Genomic DNA, 24,591 nt, shown 5'->3' on the forward strand with positions numbered 1-24,591 from the left:
GTTCAATTGTTTTATCTTTAATTCCACTGGAATTTTCTTCCATACCAACTATAACAGAAATAATAAATGCTTTTTGAATATCTTTCATTTTCATTATAACTTTTAATAAATATTTCTTTATAATATCTAATATCTTTGTTCTAATATCTGTTGCTCCACTTCGTATTAATGGAAATAGTCCTGGTGTAAAACACCATAAATCTTCTACTATTCTATCTTCTCCTATTCTTTCAAATAACATAACAAATAGTTCTAATACTTGCATATGAACTCCAGATGGAATTTGTGGGTCTAGTGCCTGTGCCATTCTTCTCATAAATGTTTGTTTAGCCGGAACAACAGGGAAGTTTTTATTGTTTTTAATAAATTTAGTAAAGGATTGCATTACTTGAAGAATATCAGTCCAAACTTTACATTTTTCTATTTGGTTAAGTATCTTCTCAGCCTCATCATTAAATTTTTGAAATTTATTCTTTTCTTTTTGTGTAGTAAGAAATGATAAGTCAATATCTTCGTTAATGTTTCTTCTCATAAGATAAACAACTAAATTATTTTAAGATGAAAATAAAAAATTACTCTTTTCTTATGAAGTATTTTTTATGTTATTTTTGAACCAATTTAATATTTTAATGAGATTTTGGAGGAATGTATTTTTCTTTTGTTGCTTTTATCTATTCAATAGTTAATTTTTATTATTTTTTTAAACTATTAAGAACAAAAAGAAAATAATAAAAAAGTTAGCGAAAATTTTATGGTTGGACATTACCTTCATCATCTGCTAATGGTTGTGTTACCTCTTCACTATACAAGTGATTACCTTTTTTTTGGTGGATATATGCAACTATCTCAGAATTAATGATCAAAGCAAATAAAACAATAGCAATAACGTAATTATAGAAACCTCCTTGACTGACTCTGGCATACAATAATAACAATGCAACAATATTAGTAGTTGTTGCACATAAGAAATAGAGTGATAGAGTGAAATGCCTTTGGTTAAACGTTCGAATCCATTCATCTAATTTCTTAGGATGAGGTAATGAAAAGAATAGTGGAGAAAGTAGACCTATAATATACCATTTTGGTTGAATGGCAATACAAGTACATAGTGTAGATAACATTGTTATTTCACATAACTGAATATCATAGGAATAACTAGGGACTGTAAGAGTACAAAGTCGCTTTAAGAAGAGAGATATTAGAATCACAAAAATGATTAGTCCGATTGAGATAAAGAAATGAATGACAAAAATGAAATGATAATGAACAGCAGAGAGAGTTATAAAACAAATAATAGAAGAAATAATAATAGAAAATTGAGTTGATAAATAATGAATATTAACAAGAGATTTATAAACCATTATTGATAATATTAATGGAAGGACTGTCAATACAATACAAAAGAAAGTTATTTTCGAATAATTTAAATATACATCATTTACTTCAGAAGTTTCATTTTTATTGAAAGAACTTACTTTATTAGAGTCAACTGAAAGTGTTATATTATGTCATTGAAAGATAATAAAGAAGAATGACAAACTATAAAATATAATAAAACTAATAAATGAAACAAAACTAAGAACCACTGCATTAGTAAGATATGAAAAATACAATGGAGCAGCTTTGTTTATTCGTTTTAATGAAATAATAATATTATCAAAATATAACTTGGATTTATAACAAAACGACATATAACTTTAAAAGTTCTTTTTGTCTAAAAGTTTTAATAAATTAATTCAAAAAAACTATAAAAAAAATATAATTAATTTTAGTGAAGTAAATCAATTATTCTCTTTTTTCGACTATCCTTATTTGATATTTCAACTCTTTTTATTTCTTCATCAATATCTAATTTATCTATTGGAACAAGATATGTGTAAGGATCTTTTATTGTTGTTGATTTAATTGTGTCAATAAGCCATTGTTCAGACACAATTGGAATATTGTTTATTCCACATTTTTCAACAACATCTTTATTAATTTTACCAGACGAATAAACAACATATGATGTTAATGAATTAAATTCTTTATTTTCTATTTCTTTTGGAATATCAATTGTTGTTCCATAACAACAAATCATAATTCCTTTAATTGGTTGTTGTTCAACAGATGTATCAACTGGAATGTATTTTCTTTTTATTTCACCTTCATCAAATTTTTTTACTACTTGATGTGAAGGACTAATATCCCGAAAATTTTTCTTTATTTGGTAATGACTTTCTTTTTGATTAGTAATACCCTCTTGAAAACTATCTTCGTCATATGCTATTAGCTCATCATTTTTATCCATAACAACGTGAAGTTTTTTTGTATGTTTTCTGTTTGTTCTTGTGTTATATGTGTGATGAACTTGTTCGTCTTTTTTTATTGAAACGTCATTTTCTGCCAATTGAGGTTTCGTGACTTGTACTTTAACTACATGTTTCTTTTTAGGAGGCATGAAATTAGAAATTTAAATTTCAAGATATGAATGACATAAATGACAGAAAAGACATTGAGATTATAAATAACAAAATATGAAAGGATAATAAAGAACTGTTCATTTAGTTTTGATATCTGGGGGTAAAATAGGTGTGAAGATGCTGATGTGCACCTTGATGGTCAAAATGTTTATCAATCCATCCAAGAACATCAGTATTTTCATTAGCAGCTCTAATATCAGTTTGTTGATCTAAAATATCTAACATTACTCTTCTCTTATCCATCTCAAGTTTCTTTGCTGGTGGAATTTTTGGTTGACCTGCTCCTCCAAGACAACCTCCAACACATGCCATCATTTCAACTACATCAACTTTTAGCTCTCCTTTTCTAATAAGTTCACAGGCATGTCTAATGGCATAACCACCATGACAAACAGCACCTGTGATGATAGTTCCACCAATGTCAACAGAAAGATTTGTCATTGTTGATCCACTTGCAGCATGTTTAAAAGTTTCTTCCTTATTAACAGTACAAGTGTTCCAATCAACTCCTGCATTACGTGCAATTACTCTCAATACAGTTTCACAAACTCCTCCAGTCTTTCCAAAAATGTTAGAACCACCAGAAATACGTCTAAATGGTAAATCACATTGACCATCTTCAGTTTTAGCAAGTGCTTCTTCTCTTTCTTGTGTAAATTTACATTCTTCAGGTGGAAGATGTTTTTTGAAATAAGCAGCAATTTCATTTGAAGTACATGAAGCATCATAATCTTGATGAATTTGTTGTCTTTGAGACTCTGTTTTTTTAGCAATACATGGCATTATTCCGACAGTGTAAAGATCTTCTACTGCAATTCCTACATCCTTTGCCCATCCTCTTTTAATACAACCAGCTAAACACCCAATTGGTGAACGGGCAGTAGAGACGTTTGGAATTAAGTCAGGATATTCTTTTTCAACAAGTTCAATCCAAGCAGGACAACAGGAAGTAATAGCAGGTCCTTTTCCTTCTTTTTTCATTTCAATAACTTCAGCATAATCATCCATTGTTGTCTTATCAGCTCCAGCATCAACATCAAATACATAATCAAATCCAATAAGTCTTAAACAATGAACTAACTGAGCCATAGCTGTACTTCCAATAGGCATTCCCATAGCCTCAGCAACACCTAAACGGGTTGAAGGTGCAATCATAGCAACAAGCTTCTTTCCAGCTTCTTTAGCTTTAAAAGTATCAACAAGATGGTCAATTGGTGTAATAGAACCAAAGTTACAAACCAAAGAACATTGACCACATCCAGTACATTCAGACTCATCAATAAGTACTCTTGTCTTGTCGGTATTTTCTTGAGAGAGTTTTTCTCTATTAGGCTGAACAAATGGTGGAATTTTTGGTGGTTGTTTTACTAACACTCCAAAGGTACATTTAGTAGCACACATTCCACAACCCATGCATTTAGACCAATCAAATTGGATACTATGGTTATGGTCATGTCCGGTGACTGTATGTGATGGTTTAGGTGGCATTGTTCTTTAAGTTAGAATGAAAAAGTACTATTTCCTCATCTTTATATAATTACTTAAACCGACTTTATTTACTTCAAATTTCTTTTCATTGCTTCTTTTTTATTCTTCTTGTCAAAGAACTAGCGACTTAACAAAACCAACAAATTGTTTCGACTTCTAATTTCATTATTGAACTAACTTAATGTATTGAAAAAGTGTGTAGGTATAATAGGATTTGTAGGAGTCTTGATAATTATTTCATATGTTAGTTATAATTTTAAAAGAAAATCTAAAAATATAATTTCTATTTATTTTGTAACAAAAATAACAATTTCTTTAAAAAAATAAAATTATGTTATATATTCCATTATTAGTTTGTTATTGAACAACTTCACATTTACCAGTTTCTATATTGTATATCATTGAAACAATGTTACATTGACCCTGTTTTATCAAAGGTTGTAATAATGGGTTTGAACGAAGACATTCAGCGTGTTGTACTGCACTTTGAATACAAGTAGAATGAATGTCATTATTACATTTTTCAGCAATTGGGATAAGGTCTGAAAGAATAGAAGAAAGTGCATTCTCTGAATGTGCATGTTTACAAGCAGCAGTACAAGCACCACAAGAGGTATGACTTAAAACGACAATAAGAGGAGTTTTTAAGTGAGTTACACCATATTCTACTGACCCTAATTCTGTTTGTCCAATAACACCACCAGCAGAACGAACAACAAAAATATCTCCAAAATTAACGTTAAATAAATATTCTGGAGGTGCTCTTGAATCAGAACAACAAATAATTGTAGCAATTGGTTCTTGTTTATTAACTAATTCCTTTCTTCTTTCTTTAAAATTATATGTTATTGTTTTCCCTTCAACAAATCGGTTATTACCATCAAGTAAGAAAGTAAGAGCTTGTTGTGGTGTTAGTTGGGTCATAAGAAATATTTTCTTATAGATTATTCAACAAATAGGTTAGATTATTAATAACGGATTTGTCTCTCTTTGATTGGTCATTTTATTTTTATTTTTTCTTATTTTTAGTTTTCTTTTCTATTCGTTTAATAATTCATCCTTTCAGCTCTTTAAAAAAAATGTTCACTCGAACAACTAATAATACGTTTTTTTAGTTTGGTCCACAATTCAATTTATTCAAACTTAGAAAAACTGTTATATTTTATGAATATTTTTTTTTTTGAGTTTAATTTATTTTCAGTTTAAATTGACGTACATAATTTTTTAGTTTAACGAGACTAAATCTTCTTACGTTTGTCTCTGTCTTTTTAAAAGGATGACTATCCTTGTTTTGTTTTTTAAAAATTATAAAAGAATCATTTATTATTTTCATTGAAATGAAAACAAAAATACCTTGAATTTAATTAAAATTGATGTCGTTATTTCTGAAAATAATGAAAAGTGAGACTCATGATATTATCATTTAGATGAAGAAATAATTGAAATGAACAAAGTCATAAACTTTGAGATGAACGTCTTGATGAAATATTTCTTGAAGGTCATACCAAAATATAGGAGAAACAGAAAACATAATATAAAGAAGAATGACGTGACTAAACTATACAACAGCGTTAAGCAATAAGATTTTTAATTGAAAAAAAGAAACAAAGTAACCAAATATAACAATCAAATTAGTTGAGTGATGGGTGGTGGTAATAATTTAATAATAAATCAAATAATAAACATCAAATGAATACCACTATTTATCTATTTTATATTTCTTTATTCTTCTTATTCATTTTATCGTCAATGGATTAATTAAACAAGAATAATATAATCATTTAAATAGTAGTTGTTAATTAAATGTGAATAGAATGAGGAATAGAATATGAATAAATATAGAATAAGTAAGAGATTAGTTCTTCTTTCCCAACTCTCGCACAATTAAGTAGAACAAATCCTTGTTAACGTCAGTGAAGGTTCCCAAAAAAACTGATTGACAATAAACACTTTGGTATTCACCTCTGCTCTATTGTGCAATCATAGTTTTGATACTCAAATCCTTTCTCTCTTATTTATCTGTTTTTCTTCTTTTCTTTTTTTTCTTTAAATACTCTCAAAATACCACAAAATATCAAATCAACACAAAATATAACAAACGTAACCATTCAATCACAATATAATTAATATTCAAATAAGAAACAAAATGAAATAACATAAAAATAGAATAACTATCATATAAAGAATGAAGATAAATAATTACAATTAATTAATGACAACGATTTGCTATATTTACATTTTCATTATTTTAATAAATTATTTTTAATAATATTAGAAGTTTTATTATCATACTCTTTATGAACAGAGCATAGTACTGATATGCTTAGTTGTTACTATTAGAATGTAATATAAATAAGTAAAAATGAAATTTTATTTTGGGTATTAATCAATTAATATTTCAACAACAAATAGTAAATTATTATAGAATGTTTTAGAAGAATGTAAATCGTTAAATTCAATTATGAAACCAACAAAGAATCATTATTTAATTATTTATAAACATTCAATAATGTATTATATAAATAATTATATAAATATTTAATTTGTTGTATTGATTAAGTTATAAAATAAATTAAATACTTTTTGATTATCTTCTATTAAAGATTTATTTAAATATTGTAATAAATATTCGATTACCATGTCATTAAAAAAAGAAGAATGAACAAATACAACAGATGAAGAATGAATATAATATGAATAAATTATCATTGATATTTAATATCATTTTGGTATTATTAAAAGATAAGAAAAGAAGTTAAACTATTAATTTAAATAAATAAAAATGAACCAATATGTTAAATAAATGAGTTTATTAAATGAATATGGTAATTTTAAATTATCAATATGTTTTTCATTAATAAAGAAGATTTTATTAAATATGAATTATTAATAGTATTAATAAATGAATTATTTATTATTTATTTTCACGTCGTATTTTTACACAATATAATATTAAAATTAAATGATGTACAATGATTTGATTTGACTATTAATAGTTATGTTAGTTTATCATTTTGTAATTGTATTTATTATAAATTAAAAACACATAAAATAAAAGAAACAATAAAAAAATGAACTAATTCATTAGAATGTAACACTGTACATATTAAAGATAGCCAAAAAGAAGAATGATAATATCTATTTATAATAATATTTATATTTCTTATGATTTTATAATCCGTCGTAGTATTATTAGTTGTTTCCTCTTTCATAAAAGTATTATTTCTCCATATCATAACTCTCAATGAAAATAATTTATAAAAATGAATTTGAAACAAATAAATTTAAATTTTGTGTATTAATTAATTTCTACTACAAAACATAAAATAAACGTATTGAATAAAAAAAATAAAGAAATAACAATAAAAATGATTATCTTATAATAGTTCATTACTTTGATTAACATGGAAATAAGACACAATCTTATAGAAGAATAAAAAACCAACCTTTTCATCATTTATCAGTGGCTGAAATAGGACATAATGATATATTTATATTTGCCTTTTATTATATTAGAATTAATTATACTCTTTTTTCAGTGTTTTGTTTCTTAATAAAAGAAGCAAGAATTTTCTCATTAAAAACAAAAAAATAAAATTTTGTTTTAAAAAGACTAACTAAAATAAAAAAAATCTTCAAAGAAAATACTAAGAACTTATAATTCTGTGATAATGAATCATACAGGAATAATTGAGAATAGTAAAAGATTCATTAATGAGTATAAGTCAGACATTGGACTATATTTTATTTTAATAATTATTAATAATTTCGTTGGATTCATTCCAACTCATCAAGAAATTCCTTACAAGGAAGACCCAAATTATATGTTTTCAAAAATTAATGATGTTATTCCAAGAACAATGAATGTTATTATTAATTTTTATATTCCAATTTGTGTCATTGTAATAATATCTATCTTTCAAAAGAATATAGAAAAAGGATTAACAATGCTTATTCCATTTCTAAATAGTGAAATGATTGTAGGAATAATCATTCAATTATTAAAACGATATTCTGGAAAACCAAGACCATTTTATAATACATATTGTATTGAACATTATAAACCAACTTGTAACCATAGTTTTCCATCTGGTCATACTGCATATGCTTTTCAAGGACAAATGTTCTTATCACTAATATTATTAGAATTTATTTCACAATACAAAAAGTCAACTAATTTAATTGTACAATTCATTGTATTTTTACCTTGTGTATGGGCTTTTGTTGTTGGACTAACCCGCTTTTATGATCACCACCATACTATTTCTGATATTCTTGCAGGTGGAATTATTGGAGCATTTATTGGATTTACAACATATTATGTGTATAAAAATAAAGTTTCTAAAAAGAAAGAATTAACAGATGAAGAATTATTTGCAATTGAATTTGAATAATACATTTATTTTCATTAAAACTAATAATGATATATCCTTGTTCTTTTATTTTTTAGTTTAATATCTTTATTTTTACCATTATTTTCATTTTAATTATTACTTTTTTCATCTTTGTTTTTATTGATTTGAGTCTTTGTACATTCTTTTAATTTTTGTTCAATACAAAGAAAAATCTAATTAATTTGATAATTTGTTATGTACTTTTAAAAAGAATAATATTTAATGTAAATTACTTAACAAAGGCATAAATATAATAATAATAACAATTATCAAAAATTCTATTTGAACCTTTATTCCTTTTGTTGAAATAAAAAAACAAAGAATGATAAATTGATAATTAATAATATAAATATATTTTATTAGATTAATTGAAATATCTTATTCTTAATTAAGAATTTTAATTCTTATTCTGTATTCACAAAGTCTCATTATTGAATTATTCTTATTATACAATAAACTTATAATACTTTTTAATACAAAATATTCTAAATGAATTAAAATAGAATAATACATTAAAATTAAAAAACTAAAATAAGAATAATTAATTTTTTCTTTTATTGGTTCTACTCATTCATTAACTAATAAAACAAATTCAAAAAGATTCATAGTTACAATGTTTAATACTTTTTATTACCACAAAAATTTGAATTTTATTCAATAAGAAATAAGTAATTATGTATTATGTTAATTATTTATTATGTAATAAAAATTTTATGTATTTCTTTTTCACAATAACATTTTCAATTTGATTATTTAATTTTTATTAGAAATTTCTTTTAATAAGTTGTTTCAATAAAAGTTCAAGTTAAATAAATAAAAAAAATAATTAAAACAATAAAGATTATTTAATTTCAAGATATATTTTTGTTATTTCATATAATATAAGAAATAGAATATTATAGAAGATTGATATCTTGAGTTGAAAGAACCGATAATTTCATAATCTATGAACAACCAATACGTACCACTTACATTACTTATTGTTGCAATAATCAATGCTGTTATTCATTGGAATGCTATATTAAATAATAATAAAATGATGGTACGATTAAGTAAATGTCCCTTTTGTTTAATTATGGGATTGTTTCTTTTTGTTTCACTTGAAGAAACACCTATTGTATTTATTCTTGGATATATATTTTCATTTCTTGGAGATTTCTTTTTATTATTTGAAGGTAATATATTTTTAGTTGGCATGTTATCATTTGGTCTTGCACATATTTGTAATGCATATGCATTTATATCTGTTTCAGTTTGTAAAATTAAATCTTTCAATTATTCTTAAAAAAAAAAACAAATAAAATTAATAATATAATTAGGCATTGGCATTTGAATGGACTGGAATTTTTGTTTTTATTTTAGTTTTTATTTATTGGACAATATTAAAGAATTATACTATTCTTCCAGAATATATGAGGAAAATAGTTTATGGTTATTTAACTATTATTTCTATTGGATTTTATGGAAGTGTATGTTTATTTAATAATGCACAATGGACATTATCGTCTCGTTTAGTTATTCTTATTGGATACTTATTTTTTATATTAAGTGATTCTATCTTAGGTGTTTCGTTGTGGGTAAAAACAAATTCATTTATTCGATTTTTAGTAATGTTCACTTATTATATTGCTCAATTCTTACTTGGATTGGGATATGTTCTTGGCTTGAATGAAAACCAAAGTTTAATTCCAATTTAATATTTTTTATTAAATTTCATTTAGGAATAAAAACTAAAACTTATTTGTTATTTTATGGAAGCTGTTTTGTTTGATTTTAATGGGACTTTAATATTTGATACTCCTCTTCATGCTTTTTGTTGGAAAGAAATGGCAAAAAGAATAAGAGGTACTCCATTAAGTGATGATGAATTTCAATTATTGAATGGTAGAACAAATAAACAATTAATTGAACATATTCTCAATAAAGAAATTAGTGATGAAGATGCAAAGAAGTATGCTGAAGAAAAAGAAAATTTATATAGAACTATGTTAATGAAAAGTGATATAAAATTATGTGATGGTGCAATTAATCTTTTTGAGGCATTAAAAAAATGTAATATTCCTTTTACTATTGCCACTTCAAGTGATTGGGGAAATGTTCAAGTGTTTATTCAAAAATACCATTTGGACGAATGGTTTGATATTGATAAAATTATTTTTAATGATTTTACTTTTAAAGGTAAACCTGCTCCTGACATTTATTTAAAAGCTTCTAAGAAATTAGGCGTTAATATTTCTCATTGTATTGTATTTGAAGATACTATTTCAGGTATTCATTCTGCATTATCAGCTGGTGCTACTCCAATAGGAATTGCCTCAGAAATGACTGTTAATGAACTACTTCAAATTAAAGGATGCAACCTGGCAATTCACACATTTAATGAGATAACAATTGAGGAGATGGTTGATTTGATTAAGAATAAATAATAAAGGGTTTTTGATGTTCTGTTTCTGCTCATTTTTTATTTCTAAAAAGTTTCCAAAAAATACTATAAAATCACTTAAATGTCACAAAGTGAAGAACATCTTAATAAACAGAAAACAGAAAAAGAATGTGAAAGTGATACTGTCTGTACAAATAAATTGAGTTGTATAGACACTCATGAAAATAATCATATAAATTCATTAAATACTAATGAAAGCCAAGACACAAAATTTGAACACGAAATTGAAATGGGAAATGTTGATGAACATGAAGTTAATTTGAGAGAAGAAGGTTTAACTCAATTAAATGAAGTACCTCATACAGGAAATGAACAACAACCAAACGACCAAAATAATAATAATAATGATGGTGATAATGATTATATAAATAATGACTATGATTCTGGTTTTGAGTCTTATATAGTAGTTATATTATTCTTTTTCTTTAGTCATATTTTTTATACTTTATTTATTATAGTTGATTTCATTCAACATTATCATTTAACTGAGTTAGTTAAACAATATGTAAATACTGGAGAAAATAAAATAAGGATATTAGTATATTGTATTCCTTCTATGTTATTATTTATTATAAAGGTGTGGCAAATAGGAATAGCTGATATGATAGATATTACTGTTATTCCAAATTCTTTTAGTGATTTATTCATTCATTTATATCTATGTGACTGTATTTATCGTTATATAAATTATTATCTAAAATTTTTAACAATATTTTTAGTTAAAAATATATTATTATTATGTAAATTACTCTCTATGATAGAATCACTTACTTTGTCTATAAGAGTTATTCTTCCTACTTTTATTATTTATAACTATCTTATTTCATACACTTCAATAACCAATCAATGGATTAGTTATATTGTTATATATCCAATAACATGGCTTTATGTGTTTGAACGTTGTCTTGGATTTGTTAATTTTCTTTCTTGTTTCTTTAAAGTTCTTAAAACCTTTTTCACTCAAAACAATATGTTTGGTACTTCAGTAACCGTAGATTCATTAGAAGACAAAATGTGCTTAATTTGTCAAGACACAGTTAATCGTCCAATTAAGTTAAAATGTGGTCATGTTTATTGTGAAGAATGTATTTTTAAATGGCTTATTCAACAACCAAGATGTCCTATGTGTAGAGAATTAGTAATACAACCACAGACATTTGTTGGTTTTAATGGAAATACTCGTTTTGTTCCGGCACTATACTTTTTCTAAATGAGATTTATTATATTATAGAATTTATTCATTTTTTGTATTTTTTATGATAGAAGAATTAAAGAATTATTCAATAAATAATATGATGAAATTAAACCAATTTTTCTAATGAATGTTGCTCTTCATCTTCCTACTTATAATGAGAGTCTTTTATTTCATTTTAATTAACTCCAAATACAATGAAGTTATTCAAAATACTCCTTTCTTCAATATCTTTGAGTTAATTAAATCTTTTCTAAAAGACTCTTACCACCAACACTTATCCTTTTAAATACATGTACTCTAATTAGTCTTTGTTATCTTAAAGCTCAATAAATGATAACTCCAGTATTTGTTAATATGGTAATATCTTATAGAAGATAATATTAATTTATAAAATAACATTGTTTCATTTAACTAACTAACAGAAACTGAAAGACATAAAGTTTTAAAATTTACTATTCATCACACAATGGCTTCTACCAATCTTCTTAAAATATGTACAACCCCTTCTCATACCACCAAAAATGAAGAATATTTATTATAATGACTTAGAAAATTAAAAATTAATTACTTTTGTCAAAGACTTAACATTATTTTAATTTAATGAAAAATTACTTCTTCTGTCATAAAGTGTGGTTTAACATTAGTAATGGAATTGACAATAATGAAATGAATAATCTCATAAATTATACTCGTTATTTACATAAAAATAAAATATCAAATTTCTATTTTTATTGAGACATCATTTATTTTTTAAATCTCTTAATTAATCTATTTTCATTATCTTAATCTGTATTTCATTATTCATATTTGTTTTCTTCTAATAGTCTCCTTAATATCGTAATAGGTACTATTATTTATACCACTCAATACACCAGCTTTATGATATAAAATATTTTTAATAATTAAAAAAATAAAATAAATTAGAATAAAATATAAAGAATAGTTTTGAAATATCATTATTGTGAACTGTAAATATTATTACAGCCAATACTTAAGAATCCACTCTTCAATTGAAGTAATATCTACATTATTAGCTAACTCTATTAACTCTTCGACTTGGTCATTACAATCCAAATCAAGATTATTTGGTAATATTGGATCAAATCTCATATATCGTTCTCCTAAAAACCCTTTTGCAACATCATCTGCCATAGACTTTCTACTCCACAAAAACCCATCAATGCATAATGGTAAAAGTTGTAATAACCCAACATCAGTATATTTGTTACTATCCATATAATTAATTGGTGGTCTTCCTGATGAAATTGAAAGACACACAGTATTATTTATATCTATTCCAAGTCCTCTTTCCCCAAATATATATGGAAATGCACAAACACATGGATTATTTTCAAAAATTCCACCATCAGCATATCCCTGATATGGTGGATAATAACCAACAGCAGCTGCTGAACGTAAACAAGCATCACCAATTTTACAGTCATATCCTGGAATAAAGTTATTGAAAACACAGGCTTTACAACATCTATTTGGGTCATTCTCTCCAGAGTCAAATTGAAATGCATTAATTAAAATATAACGTTGTATATCACTTAATTTTTTTTCTCCATAAGTCATTTGGGCAACATCAATAAGATATTTATTAGAGTACATTGACTCCATATATCCTCGGGACTTCTTTTCAAAACTATGTTTACACATTTCAATCATTAATTTTTTAATGTCTTTTGGATGAATCCCAAGAGCCAAATCAGCACAAATGAAACTTGATGCTGATACTCCACAAAATAAATTTACTTCTTCTAATAAAGTTGGAAATTTTTCTACAAGTCTTGAAAAGATAATTGCTTGAAGAATACATTTAATTCCTCCTCCATCAATAGAAATCATTCTAAATTTCTTTTTTCTATTAAAAGAATCAATAGAATTATGCATTTTATCATTAATTTCTATACTTTCTAATAATATTTGATATTCTTCTTCTTTTGTTAATGTTTTTACTACTTCTTTCTTTTTAAAAAAGCTACTTAATAATGAAGAATAATAAGCATTAGTAGGATTTTCTTTTACTTGTTGGATATCATCTTTATCAATAACCTCTACATCAGGTGGTGATCTTTCAATAGTGTTATCAATAATATTTCCATTGGTTTTTTCAGAAATATTTTGTTGGTTAATTACAGAAGAGTCAATTTTTGTTTGACATTCTTCAGATTTTGATGAAAGAATAATTTTTTTTTGTTCTAATTCAAATTCTTTTTCTTTTATTTTTGTCTTAACAAATTGAATCGTTTCTATTTGATTGGTAGTACAATAAAGAGCATAATCTAGAAGAGATTGATTGCCATTTGTAACTTGATTTAGTGGTGCTCCATTATCAAGTAATAATTGTGCAAATTTAATATTACCTTTCTCAATTGAAAGATGAAGAGGACTTTCTCCTAATGCATTTTTTCTTTTAATAAATAAGGGATATTCTTCAATTACTCTCTTACTTAATAACTCTATTAAGTCATCAACTTCACAATTTGAAAGATAATGAAGTATATTATTTTCAAAAGAATCAACAATATCTAATCTACAATCTCCAATTGATAATAACAGCACAATCACATCTAAACTTTGATGTAATAAACAACTCATTAATGGAGTTCTCCCATGTATATCTTGACAAATTAATTTTGAAGGACTATAATTTAATAATAATTCTACAAGCTCCTTATTATTTGTTTCACATCCAATAAAAATCAACCTATTATAAAACTTACTCTTTTTTAATTCTTCAAGCATTTCTTTATTATTGAGCTCTTTTAGTGCATCATTATTTTTATTAATGAATTGCTGATATAAATTAAGATAATTTGACATAATCCAAATTTCCTTATAAATGTTGTTTTTAAGTTTCTTTCTCTCTTTTTTTAGATTTAAAATACCAAACAAAAAAATTACATTTGTGTATTATTATTTATTTCGTTTCACTTGTTGTTGTTTCTTTTATTTTTTCTTTTACTTCTTCTTTTTTAATTTCAATTTGTTTTTTGACTTCTCCTTTTATATTAGCTTTAACTTCTTTTTTTATATCTTTCTTAATTTCTTTTGTACTCTCTTTTATTCCTTCTTTGGTGGCTTCTTTTACTCCAGCTTTAATTGCTTTTTTAACTCTTTTATTTAAATGATTTTTTTTATTCTTTTTATCATGAAACTCTTTATGAAATCCTTTTTTAAATCCTTTTTTCATTCCAACTTTCATTCCTTTCTTAATGTCTTCTATTATCTTTTTCTTTTCTTCTTCTGATATTTTTTCAAGTCGTTCTTCAATAAGTTTCATAATCTCAGCTTCTGTTCCTGTTAATTTTATGTTTTGTCCAGCAAATTCCCAATCATACTCAAACTCTTCTTCATCACTATTTTCATTACTACCTTCTTCATAGTCTTTGTTTGTTTCTTCTTCAGATAATAGTGGACTTGACTTAAACTCTTCTTCTTCTTTATTCATAGAGTTTCTATGTTTATCATCTTAAATCCTTTAAAAGTTCTTACCACGTCATACCAGACTTTCAAAAAACTGTTTGAATAAAATAATATTACTTTCGTAAAAGTAATATTACTTTGCTCATAATCAACCTAAATCCACTTTTAATATTTTTAGTACTTTTTAAGAATGTTTAAAAAAAAACACAAACAATGAAATAAAATATTTTATTTTGATTTTTTAATCTTTGTTAATACTTCATCTCTTTTTTCAGTGAAATGTCTCATGGCTTGAGTACAATTACGATAACATTTATAACAGTCAACAATAAGTGTTGTCATAAATCCTTTCATTTGGTAACCAGGAATAACATAATTAGATTGAGGAAGTGGTGTTTCTACAAAACAGTCATTTCCTTTTTGAGCAACACGAACAAGATATCCATTTATGTCATGAGTAACAACAATTACAATATCATTTGTTGAAAGAGAATCAAGTTGTAGTGGTTGATTTCCTTCAACAAATAATAATGTAACAATAGCATTTTCAAGTGCCATAGTTCTGTCTTCTTTTCCCATTAATGGTGATACATAATAAGCAATTTCACACCAATCATTTTGACAATAAAAATAATAATTTGTACAACTTAATTGACTTGTTATTTGTTGTAAACTACTTTCTTCAGTAACTTTCATAGCTGATGAAAAACATGATAAAAATTTATCAAATGAATTTGGGTATTTACAGTCTTCAACAATACTACAAATTGAGTCAGTATTGATATACCTCACACCAACTTCAAAATAAGTTGGTGCATTTATTTCATCATATCTCCACATTAATGGTGCTTTACCTGAAGGGTCCATTAATTTATATTTTACATTAGAAGCTGATGCCTCTAATAAACTTGAAATAAATTGCGTATTATACTTTCCTTCTTTCATAACTAAAAATTTGTCGAACATTGACCTATACTCTCCTTTTTTTGTTTTCAATGTACATAATATTCCATCTTTAGAATCTAAACACTCTGGTGGATATGGGGCTCCTTTTTTAATTTCACATATACTTAATATAACATTACCTAAAATTGAATCATAACCCAAATACATTTCTGCATCTTTCATATAAATAGACCATGGTCCATAAGGATGTAATAAAACACTTGTACTTTGATCACCAATTTTGAAATGATAAGACTTGGTTATTACTTCAACAGCTTCACCTGAATTTCCTTTTGGAACAGGAATATATCCCCAAATACTTGTTTGAGGTTCTTTGACTTTATCCTCTTTATATAAGTTAGTTTTTACACAACTTGGAGTAATATTAGGAATACTAGTTGTCTCAGATGATGGTTTTATAGGAGATACTTTTAATGACATTGTTACATTTTCTTTGTTTACAGCTAAAGCAGCACGTGAAGGAGGAGGTTGACTATATTTTGATTGAAGCTTTGAATCTTCATGAAGTTGTAGTAAATTTCTATATGTCTCATCACAGCGTTCTTTTAAACTATACACTCTTTCTTTATAAAATTCTTGTGAATTTACTTTAAAAGGATCAGACAAACTTTCTATCCTCTTTCTTTTTGGGATAGGGTGCCATACCACTTCTTGTGCTTCAATAGCTTGAAAATAAATTAAATGTAATTCACATACCTTATTCATAAACTCTTCTTTATTTTTCTTAATTATCTGTACCATTTCTTTGTTTCTTAAAGAAATTTTGGTAATTTGTTGTTGGTATTGTTGGACAGCTAAGTCAGGATGTTGGTTTGTTTTTAGAGCAGGATAAGCACTTGGATTTGCATTGATAATATTAATAGTTTTATTTAATTTTTCAACTACTTGAGTGTAACAATTTTGAAGATCTTCATACTTTTTTTTTGTAGCTATTAACTCATCTCTTTTATCATTAAATATCTGACCTATTATTTGATAAATAGTTTTAAAGCAATCTAAATCCAATTCTTCAATCTCCATCTTTCTACTTTGGTATTCTTTCTTTTCTCTCATTATTTCAATTTTTTTTGACCTTTCAATTGCATTCTTTAATTCTTGAGTAGTTGACATTTCTTTTTGTTATTTGACTTTTAAGTTCTATTATATTTCTAAAAATATTATTCTTTATTTTTTATGTTTTGAGACGATGACAAATCACTTTTTAATGATTTATAAATAGATTTGTTCTATATTTAAAATTTTTTTTTATAAAACGAAAAAAATACCAACATTTCCATTTTATTCTTATATTAATCATTCTGCTTCTCCAAAATATTTCATAACTGTTTTCTTTGTAACTAAATAATCTTTAAATGTATTTTCGCTGCCAAACCTTTCTTCAAATTCTTTCCATCTATCCCAATATTCTTCATGTTCTTTAACACTACATCTTTTACTTCCAATTGAAAAAATTTCTCTTGCACCTTCAATATCTTCTTGGGTTTCTAAATACTCAGCAAATGAAAGAGATAATTTCCATTCATCTATTCTGCCTATTGAATTTAAACCTTCTAAATATACTTTTTTTGTTTCTTCAAACCCAAAAACTTCATCTACTTGTTGAGCATATTTGATCCATACTTCACACTTTTCTTCATTAAGTATTTCATTAACTTCTTTTTTATACAAATCAATAACTCTTTTAAATGAATTATTCTTTATTTCATATTTAATGTATTGATCATACATCTTCTTTTTCCATTCAATAGGTGCACTTTCAATAGCATTTTCAAAAAGGTCCCGTGTTCTTTCTTTTTTCTTTTCTCCATACAATGAGCACCACTCATTAATATATTGATTATATAACATCCCTTTTACTGGATATTCAAAAATATTAATTCCTTTTTCATAAATTTTCCATATATCATCTCCATCTCCTTTATCTTTTTTTTCTTTAATATATTCTATTAATTCTCTCCCTGTAATAATTTTTAATTCTATCATTTTTTCATAAACACTCCATTTCCCCATTATATTGTGTGATATTTCTTCAATCTCAAGATACCCTTTCCAAATCATTCTTTCATTCTTTACTTTTGATTGTCTTAATGTTGCTTCTTCACATAATGCTCTTGCTTCATTTATATTATTATTTTTAATTTCATTTTGTATCATTTCATACCAAATTTCAGCTTCTTCTCTTTGTGTTAAATTGTCTTCTTTTGCTTTTTCAAATAATTGTTTTGCTTCATTCCTTTTATTCCCTTTAAGATACCATCCAATAAGTTCATTCCATAACTCATTTTTTTTTCCATTATTTTCTTTTCCTCCATGAATTGTTTTTATTCCTTCTATTAATGTTTTAACACCACTTAAAACATCTCCACTTTTTACATAAAGCCTACTCCTTTCAATCCATTCTTTGATATTATACGGCTCTTTCTTAAGTAATACTAAATTCATTTGAATATTTTGATTTCCAAGTAAATATTCTTTTCTTTCTTCTATTACTTGTTTTTCTACTTCTTTTATTCCTGGTTTATTTATATAATTGTGTATAACTTGTTCATAGCATTGTCTTACAATATAAAGATCTCTTAGTGTAATCACTTCATTCATTGCTTCTTCTAATATTGAAATTCCTGTTTCTATTCTCCCTTCTTTGATTTCATACAAAGACATTCCAACCCATAAACTTCCAGTATCTTCAGGAAATTCTTGAATTCCTTTTTTCATTATATTTTGAACATCAATTCCTTTATCTTGGATAGTAAGACTTTCAAAAATATGAATCATAAAATCATATTCTTCTTTTTTCATTCTAAATGAATGTAAACTAACGTTTTGAATTAATAATTTTAATGCAAGAGGGTAATATTTTTCTCCTTTCTTTTTACAAATTTGAATATATTCTCCGATCATTCCCCTATCTAATAAAATATGTCTCAATACTAATTTCTCAAATAATAGTGGTGTGTTTAATGTAATCACAAATTTCATAACAACTTTCCAAAGTTCATTGTGTTGACCAATTGGTAAAGATTGTAATGACCTATCAAATACTCTTCTCATTTGTGTTATTTCTCCATTTTCTATTAACCATTCAATATACAATTTCCATATAACTGGCATTTTATTCATATATACTAAACTCTCTTCAAATACCTCATTTACACTCTTTCTAATCTCAGTGTCAATTCCACTCTTTCTTGCATTTGTAAGAATAGTTTGAAGGTAATGATACCACAATTTATAACTTCCTGGCAATTCACTAATTCAATAAGTCTTTTATTATTTTATGGAGAATTATTCACAAACTGTAATGCTCGTTGGAAAATAGTTACTTTGGATTGAAAATGACTTTCATCAAAATATTCAACATAATTCCACCAAGTTTTAAATGATTGTGGATTTTGTTTTACATCATATTCATATATTGAAATATTCTTTTCTTCATTCATGTGATGATAAAATATTGTTTGCAAGTTTTAAGATTCTTCTTCTTTTTTAAAAACAAGAAAAACAAAAATAAAAATGTGTCATTTATGAACAGCTTTTATTAAATAAAAGTAAATAATCACTTACAAAATATTTTAGTTGTTGTTGGAATTGAACTAATGACTCATCTTGTTTTATTTCAATGTACTGAAGTAAATATTGATAATATCTATTCTTTATTGCATCTGTTAGTGTTGTAGATAAGAAAGATGATACAACACTATAAAATGAAGAATAATTAGAGGGTGAAGATGAAATAATAGAATAAAGTAATTCTGATAAAACATCAAAACTATGCATTGAAGATATGAGTACTTTAATAAATGTATTTAAAAATGATGGTAAAGAAGAACGTAATGAAGTGAGAGAAAAGAATGAAATAGTTTTATTTAATTCAAGTAATCGTTTTGAAATAGTTTGAACCATTTCAATATCAGAAGATTGTATTCCATTTTCAATAAGTTTTGAAGCAATTTCAGAGAATTCTGGGTAATCATCAATGTTTTTATATTGTATTTGAACTACATCAAAAAGAATATTAAATCCTTCTCTAAATACTTCTGAACCAATAGTATATTCTGAAAGAATATTTGCAATATCATTTAAACAGAATAAAAATGCTAAGAATGTAGTGTCTGAAAAAGTTTTAGAAGGAGAATCTCCATATATAGAGCACCATACTAAAATAAATTTAGAAAGTAATTGTATGAACATACATATAACATTAGTTTTTAATTGATTTGAAGATGTGACTATTTCAAGTACATGACCAGAAAAAATATTCATATACTTTTGTAAAAGTATTGAAATAATTTCTTCTTTTAAAGTATTTGTTAATTTCATAAAACAACACTTTATCATTTTAGTTATAACATTTACTATATCATCATTAAATTGTGAAAATTCTAAAAGCTCAAATGTTTTAAATAATGTGTTAATATGTCCACTTATGATTTCTTTTTGTATTACATTAAGATTACTTGTTTCATTAACAAATGTAATAATGATGAGACATAAATGTTTAATAAGTGATTGGTCTTTATTTTTGATTGAATTTATTAATGGTTGAATACATAAATTATCAAAAACTGTTTGAAAAGTTATTTGAATGAAATATGATTGAGTATCGTTTGATTCTATAAAATTTATAAGAGTATTTAAGAATTGTGATATTGCTTCTATTTGAATAATTCCATGAAAATGAGAAAAAAATTGTAATGGTTGTTGATGAATAGATGAAGTAAATGGAAATTTTAAACATTGAATACCAATTGTTTGAATAAAACAAAATGTTGTTTTAATAAAGAATATTGAAACATTAGAAGATGAACATTTTTGACTTGTTAGTATTAGTTTTTGAATATAGTTATTTGCCCATTGATCAAATTGGTTAGAATATATTAATGAAATACAAGTATAAAAACTTTCAAAAACAGTTAATAATTGTTCTATTAGTTCCATTAAAATAACTGAGTCTTTTTCTTCTTGTAAATAATTTAATATTTCAAAGAAAGGATTATATAATGTTAATAACTCTTGAAAAGGTAAAGAATGAACAATATACTTTGGTTGAAGAAATATAAAGAAATAACATAATGACGTTAAATCAGCTAATTCCATTTCATTTAATCTTTTTGAATGTTTTAAAAGAATAATAGAAGATATTTGATTTAAAGATTGTTGAATTTGACTGATAACTATTTGAGGATTATTTAAAAATATAATTTCTAATGTATTAATATTTAAATTAAGAACTCTTTTGTATTGACTTTCATTTGAACCAACAGAAGAGAAGTCAATACAATTCATTTGATGATTAGTTGAATGATATGATGAATATATAATTAATTGAATTAATTGAATAATAAGTTGTTCAGAATTTCCCATTTTAAATACATTAAAATTATTAGGTAGTTTTAAAATTGTATAAATCACTTCTATTTCATGATGAATAATATCAATTTTATTTCTATTAATTTGGTAATAATTTAATAAATTTTGAAGAATAAAATAAACCATTTCTTGATTTAACATTAATCCAAAAGAATTAATAAAAGTTAAAAGAACAATAAGAGCTTTATCATCACCTGATTTTAAGAAAGTTTGAATAATGTCTAAAAATAATGGAATAACTTCTTTTGTAATGTTTTTATTAGAAATTAAATCATTAACACAATCAAAAATATCATCTTGAAGTTGTTTATATGTAATAAATAATTCTCTTAATCCAGGTATTAACATTGTATTTGAAATACATTTCATATCAATATATTGTGCTATTAATTTAATTGATATAATAGAATTTTGTGGAGATGTTGAAATCATTTTAATTAAAAATTGAATAATTTCATACCCATTTCTTTTCAATGAATTTGTTATAATAAAACGTTGTTTAATTAATATATTTTGTTTAACTTTTGTAGAATTAAGATCTTCTAATAATAATTGAAATAATAAAACAATTAATGGATAGTATTTAATATCTTTTATTAGTGATAAATAAATAGAAAGTATTGAATCATTTTCATCTAACTTTCTACAAATTACTCCATTAAAACATTCTCCAATCTTCATACAAAGTAAACGTTGATTTAAATCATACATTTGTTTTAATGAAACAATTAATAAATTTAATAAAACATTTAATTGTGGGTCATTATTATCAAACAAATAAATCCAATGCTTTATGATTTGAAGTGAAAATAAAATAATTTCTAATTGTTCTGTAGAACAATTATTGAGAATATTACAAGCCCACTGAAACCCATTTATTGAAGAAATAGCATCAGATGCTTTTTTTCTAATTTCAATTGAATTATTTCCAGAATATAAATCAATTGCAATACGTTCCATAAGAAGAATAGATCTGAAAACTTAAAAAATTTTTGAAAAAGAAAAAAAATATTAACACCTTTCTTTCAATTTACATCTTCTTTCTTCTTAACAGAATATTTCTAACTTTATTTTTAATATTTTTAATGAAAATTAAAGAAAGAAATAACGAAATAATATTTTCAAAGACATTCATGAAAAAGGTTATTATTTAATAAATACCATAATAAGAAAAAAGCTATTAGTACTGTTTAATTAAAATAAAAGCATAAATAAACAATTATTAAAATGAAGAATTTATCTTTTTTTTTATTAAACAAAAATAATAGAAAAAGAACTTTATTTTAAATTATTTATTTAATAGTTTAATGGAAAATATTATTCAACAACAATTTATTAATTATACTCAGTTACTTGCTATTATTGATTCAGGTAAATTTCAAGAACAACTTGCTAAATGGTATTTACAAATAATTGAAAATGGTGTAGTTTCATTTGTAACTCAAGAAGGTGTTAAGATGTCAATTATAGGAAAAGATTATAATACAAAACCAACTGATTTAAATGAAATTAAAAGAAATTGTGATATATTTGACAAGTTGTTAGATCCTAAAAACGAAGATAAAATAAGAAATGAATTAGTTATTCCAATTACTTCAATTATTTATCCTATAATAAAACAAGTATTATTAATATTTAGATATATCTTATTGTTTGTTATTCTTCTTTCTTTTATTTTCAATTCATTAATAAAATATATTAAAATTTTTAGAATTGAATTCAATATTCCATTAAATCAATCTTTAAATTTAACTTCTACAAATTCTTTTCAACAAAAAGTTATTGGAGATTATTTGTATTTATCGTCTTTAATGGATGAAACTAAAGTTAAAAAAGGAAAGACTGAAGTTGATGTTGTAACATTTGTTGGTTTAATTTATAATTGTCTTATAAGGATGACTTGTGAATGTAAAACTAGTTATAAACACTGGTCACAATAAATTAATTTCTTTAAAACTCTGTCTAATTTCTTTTGAACATAAAATTAATTAAGATAATGCAATTCATTTTATTTATTTTTATTTAAAAATTTAAAAAATAAACTTCTTTTAATGTATTTAACTTTTTAAAATATTCTATTTTCTTCTTTACATTTTTTCATTAATACTTTTCTATTACTAACTCTTCTTTTTATCTTCCCAATAATATATTTTTTATTCCTAATACTAATACATTAAATGTTATATTTAAATAAATACAAATATGCTTTAAGTTATTCTACTTATTTTCGTTATATTAATTTAGAATTCATTTTCTTATGTATTAATTATTTACAATTAAAAAATTATTATTAACTTATTTCCATTTTTTATTTCATATTCTAATGTATAAATCAAAAGAATGTATATTATTCTAAGATAAATTATAATTCGACTGTTTCAATGTATAATTCATCTGATAATTACACCATTAGTCTAATTTCTGAAAATAAATATTGATATTTTAATGACTAAACTAACACGTATATGAAGCTATATGATTTTAAATTCCATTGATAATATGTAATTCGTTATCTATACATTTTCTTGACAATATTTATTCATCCTAAATCTATGTTGTATTAAACAACTTTTTGACCTTTAATCCTTAATAAATATGTTTTATCATCTGTTGTGTATATTCCACTTTTTTTCTACTTAAAAATGAAAAAATTCACTATTCTTGTATAAGGCAGTATCAAATTTACTTACTACTATAATACTCTCTTCAAAAAATCTTATTATTCTTCTAATTATTTTTTTAAATACCATAGTATTATATCAAAAATAAAATTTTATTTATGTATTTTAATTGGAGTAAAATTAATTTAATATCATCGACTTATGGCATTTTAATTATACA

The 24,591-nt window shown here is 24.4% G+C and overlaps 15 protein-coding genes across 15 annotated transcripts in view; 5 read left to right on the top strand and 10 right to left on the bottom strand.

Annotated features, from left to right (window-relative positions):
- Positions 1-532, bottom strand: part of ENU1_204090 (dopey domain containing protein, putative) — a gene marked incomplete at both ends in the record, with an annotated part of 750 nt that extends 218 nt beyond the window's left edge. Inside the window, one exon of the mRNA XM_008862195.1 lies at positions 1-532. This exon is cut by the window's left edge and continues 218 nt beyond it. Coding sequence (XP_008860417.1) covers positions 1-532 — 532 coding nt within the window.
- A 217-nt stretch (positions 533-749) lies between these two features.
- ENU1_204200 (hypothetical protein) lies at positions 750-1,121 on the bottom strand (the record flags this gene model as incomplete). Its single annotated transcript, XM_008862196.1, has 1 exon — positions 750-1,121. One exon carries the CDS (start codon positions 1,119-1,121, stop codon positions 750-752), a length of 372 nt encoding a protein of 123 aa, XP_008860418.1.
- A 647-nt stretch (positions 1,122-1,768) lies between these two features.
- ENU1_204210 (hypothetical protein) lies at positions 1,769-2,440 on the bottom strand (the record flags this gene model as incomplete). Its single annotated transcript, XM_008862197.1, has 1 exon — positions 1,769-2,440. One exon carries the CDS (start codon positions 2,438-2,440, stop codon positions 1,769-1,771), a length of 672 nt encoding a protein of 223 aa, XP_008860419.1.
- Positions 2,441-2,543: 103 nt separating this feature from the next.
- ENU1_204220 (Fe-hydrogenase, putative) lies at positions 2,544-3,950 on the bottom strand (the record flags this gene model as incomplete). The annotated part of the gene is made up of 1 exon (XM_008862198.1): positions 2,544-3,950. The coding sequence occupies one exon, from the start codon at positions 3,948-3,950 to the stop codon at positions 2,544-2,546; it is 1,407 nt and encodes a 468-aa protein (XP_008860420.1).
- Positions 3,951-4,307: 357 nt separating this feature from the next.
- Positions 4,308-4,874, bottom strand: ENU1_204230 (carbonate dehydratase domain containing protein; the record flags this gene model as incomplete). Its single annotated transcript, XM_008862199.1, has 1 exon — positions 4,308-4,874. The coding sequence occupies one exon, from the start codon at positions 4,872-4,874 to the stop codon at positions 4,308-4,310; it is 567 nt and encodes a 188-aa protein (XP_008860421.1).
- Positions 4,875-7,621: 2,747 nt separating this feature from the next.
- Positions 7,622-8,344, top strand: ENU1_204240 (lipid phosphate phosphatase, putative; the record flags this gene model as incomplete). The annotated part of the gene is made up of 1 exon (XM_008862200.1): positions 7,622-8,344. One exon carries the CDS (start codon positions 7,622-7,624, stop codon positions 8,342-8,344), a length of 723 nt encoding a protein of 240 aa, XP_008860422.1.
- A 946-nt stretch (positions 8,345-9,290) lies between these two features.
- ENU1_204250 (YhhN family protein) lies at positions 9,291-10,041 on the top strand (the record flags this gene model as incomplete). The annotated part of the gene is made up of 2 exons (XM_008862201.1): positions 9,291-9,596; positions 9,664-10,041. The coding sequence occupies 2 exons, from the start codon at positions 9,291-9,293 to the stop codon at positions 10,039-10,041; spliced, it is 684 nt and encodes a 227-aa protein (XP_008860423.1).
- Positions 10,042-10,095: 54 nt separating this feature from the next.
- Positions 10,096-10,770, top strand: ENU1_204260 (the record flags this gene model as incomplete). The annotated part of the gene is made up of 1 exon (XM_008862202.1): positions 10,096-10,770. The coding sequence occupies one exon, from the start codon at positions 10,096-10,098 to the stop codon at positions 10,768-10,770; it is 675 nt and encodes a 224-aa protein (XP_008860424.1).
- A 78-nt stretch (positions 10,771-10,848) lies between these two features.
- Positions 10,849-11,997, top strand: ENU1_204270 (zinc finger domain containing protein; the record flags this gene model as incomplete). Its single annotated transcript, XM_008862203.1, has 1 exon — positions 10,849-11,997. The coding sequence occupies one exon, from the start codon at positions 10,849-10,851 to the stop codon at positions 11,995-11,997; it is 1,149 nt and encodes a 382-aa protein (XP_008860425.1).
- A 963-nt stretch (positions 11,998-12,960) lies between these two features.
- On the bottom strand, positions 12,961-14,811 carry ENU1_204280 (phospholipase, patatin family protein; the record flags this gene model as incomplete). Its single annotated transcript, XM_008862204.1, has 1 exon — positions 12,961-14,811. The coding sequence occupies one exon, from the start codon at positions 14,809-14,811 to the stop codon at positions 12,961-12,963; it is 1,851 nt and encodes a 616-aa protein (XP_008860426.1).
- Positions 14,812-14,908: 97 nt separating this feature from the next.
- Positions 14,909-15,439, bottom strand: ENU1_204290 (hypothetical protein; the record flags this gene model as incomplete). Its single annotated transcript, XM_008862205.1, has 1 exon — positions 14,909-15,439. The coding sequence occupies one exon, from the start codon at positions 15,437-15,439 to the stop codon at positions 14,909-14,911; it is 531 nt and encodes a 176-aa protein (XP_008860427.1).
- A 203-nt stretch (positions 15,440-15,642) lies between these two features.
- Positions 15,643-17,490, bottom strand: ENU1_204300 (hypothetical protein; the record flags this gene model as incomplete). The annotated part of the gene is made up of 1 exon (XM_008862206.1): positions 15,643-17,490. One exon carries the CDS (start codon positions 17,488-17,490, stop codon positions 15,643-15,645), a length of 1,848 nt encoding a protein of 615 aa, XP_008860428.1.
- Positions 17,491-17,673: 183 nt separating this feature from the next.
- ENU1_204310 (hypothetical protein) lies at positions 17,674-19,820 on the bottom strand (the record flags this gene model as incomplete). The annotated part of the gene is made up of 2 exons (XM_008862207.1): positions 17,674-19,630; positions 19,678-19,820. 2 exons carry the CDS (start codon positions 19,818-19,820, stop codon positions 17,674-17,676), a joined length of 2,100 nt encoding a protein of 699 aa, XP_008860429.1.
- An 82-nt stretch (positions 19,821-19,902) lies between these two features.
- Positions 19,903-22,710, bottom strand: ENU1_204320 (hypothetical protein; the record flags this gene model as incomplete). The annotated part of the gene is made up of 1 exon (XM_008862208.1): positions 19,903-22,710. One exon carries the CDS (start codon positions 22,708-22,710, stop codon positions 19,903-19,905), a length of 2,808 nt encoding a protein of 935 aa, XP_008860430.1.
- A 347-nt stretch (positions 22,711-23,057) lies between these two features.
- Positions 23,058-23,690, top strand: ENU1_204330 (hypothetical protein; the record flags this gene model as incomplete). Its single annotated transcript, XM_008862209.1, has 1 exon — positions 23,058-23,690. One exon carries the CDS (start codon positions 23,058-23,060, stop codon positions 23,688-23,690), a length of 633 nt encoding a protein of 210 aa, XP_008860431.1.
- Positions 23,691-24,591: the final 901 nt, after the last annotated feature.

The sequence above is a fragment of the Entamoeba nuttalli genome (genome assembly GCF_000257125.1).
Source record: "Entamoeba nuttalli P19 unplaced genomic scaffold asmbl_9706, whole genome shotgun sequence".
In the NCBI taxonomy this organism is placed as follows: Eukaryota; Evosea; order Mastigamoebida; family Endamoebidae; genus Entamoeba; species Entamoeba nuttalli.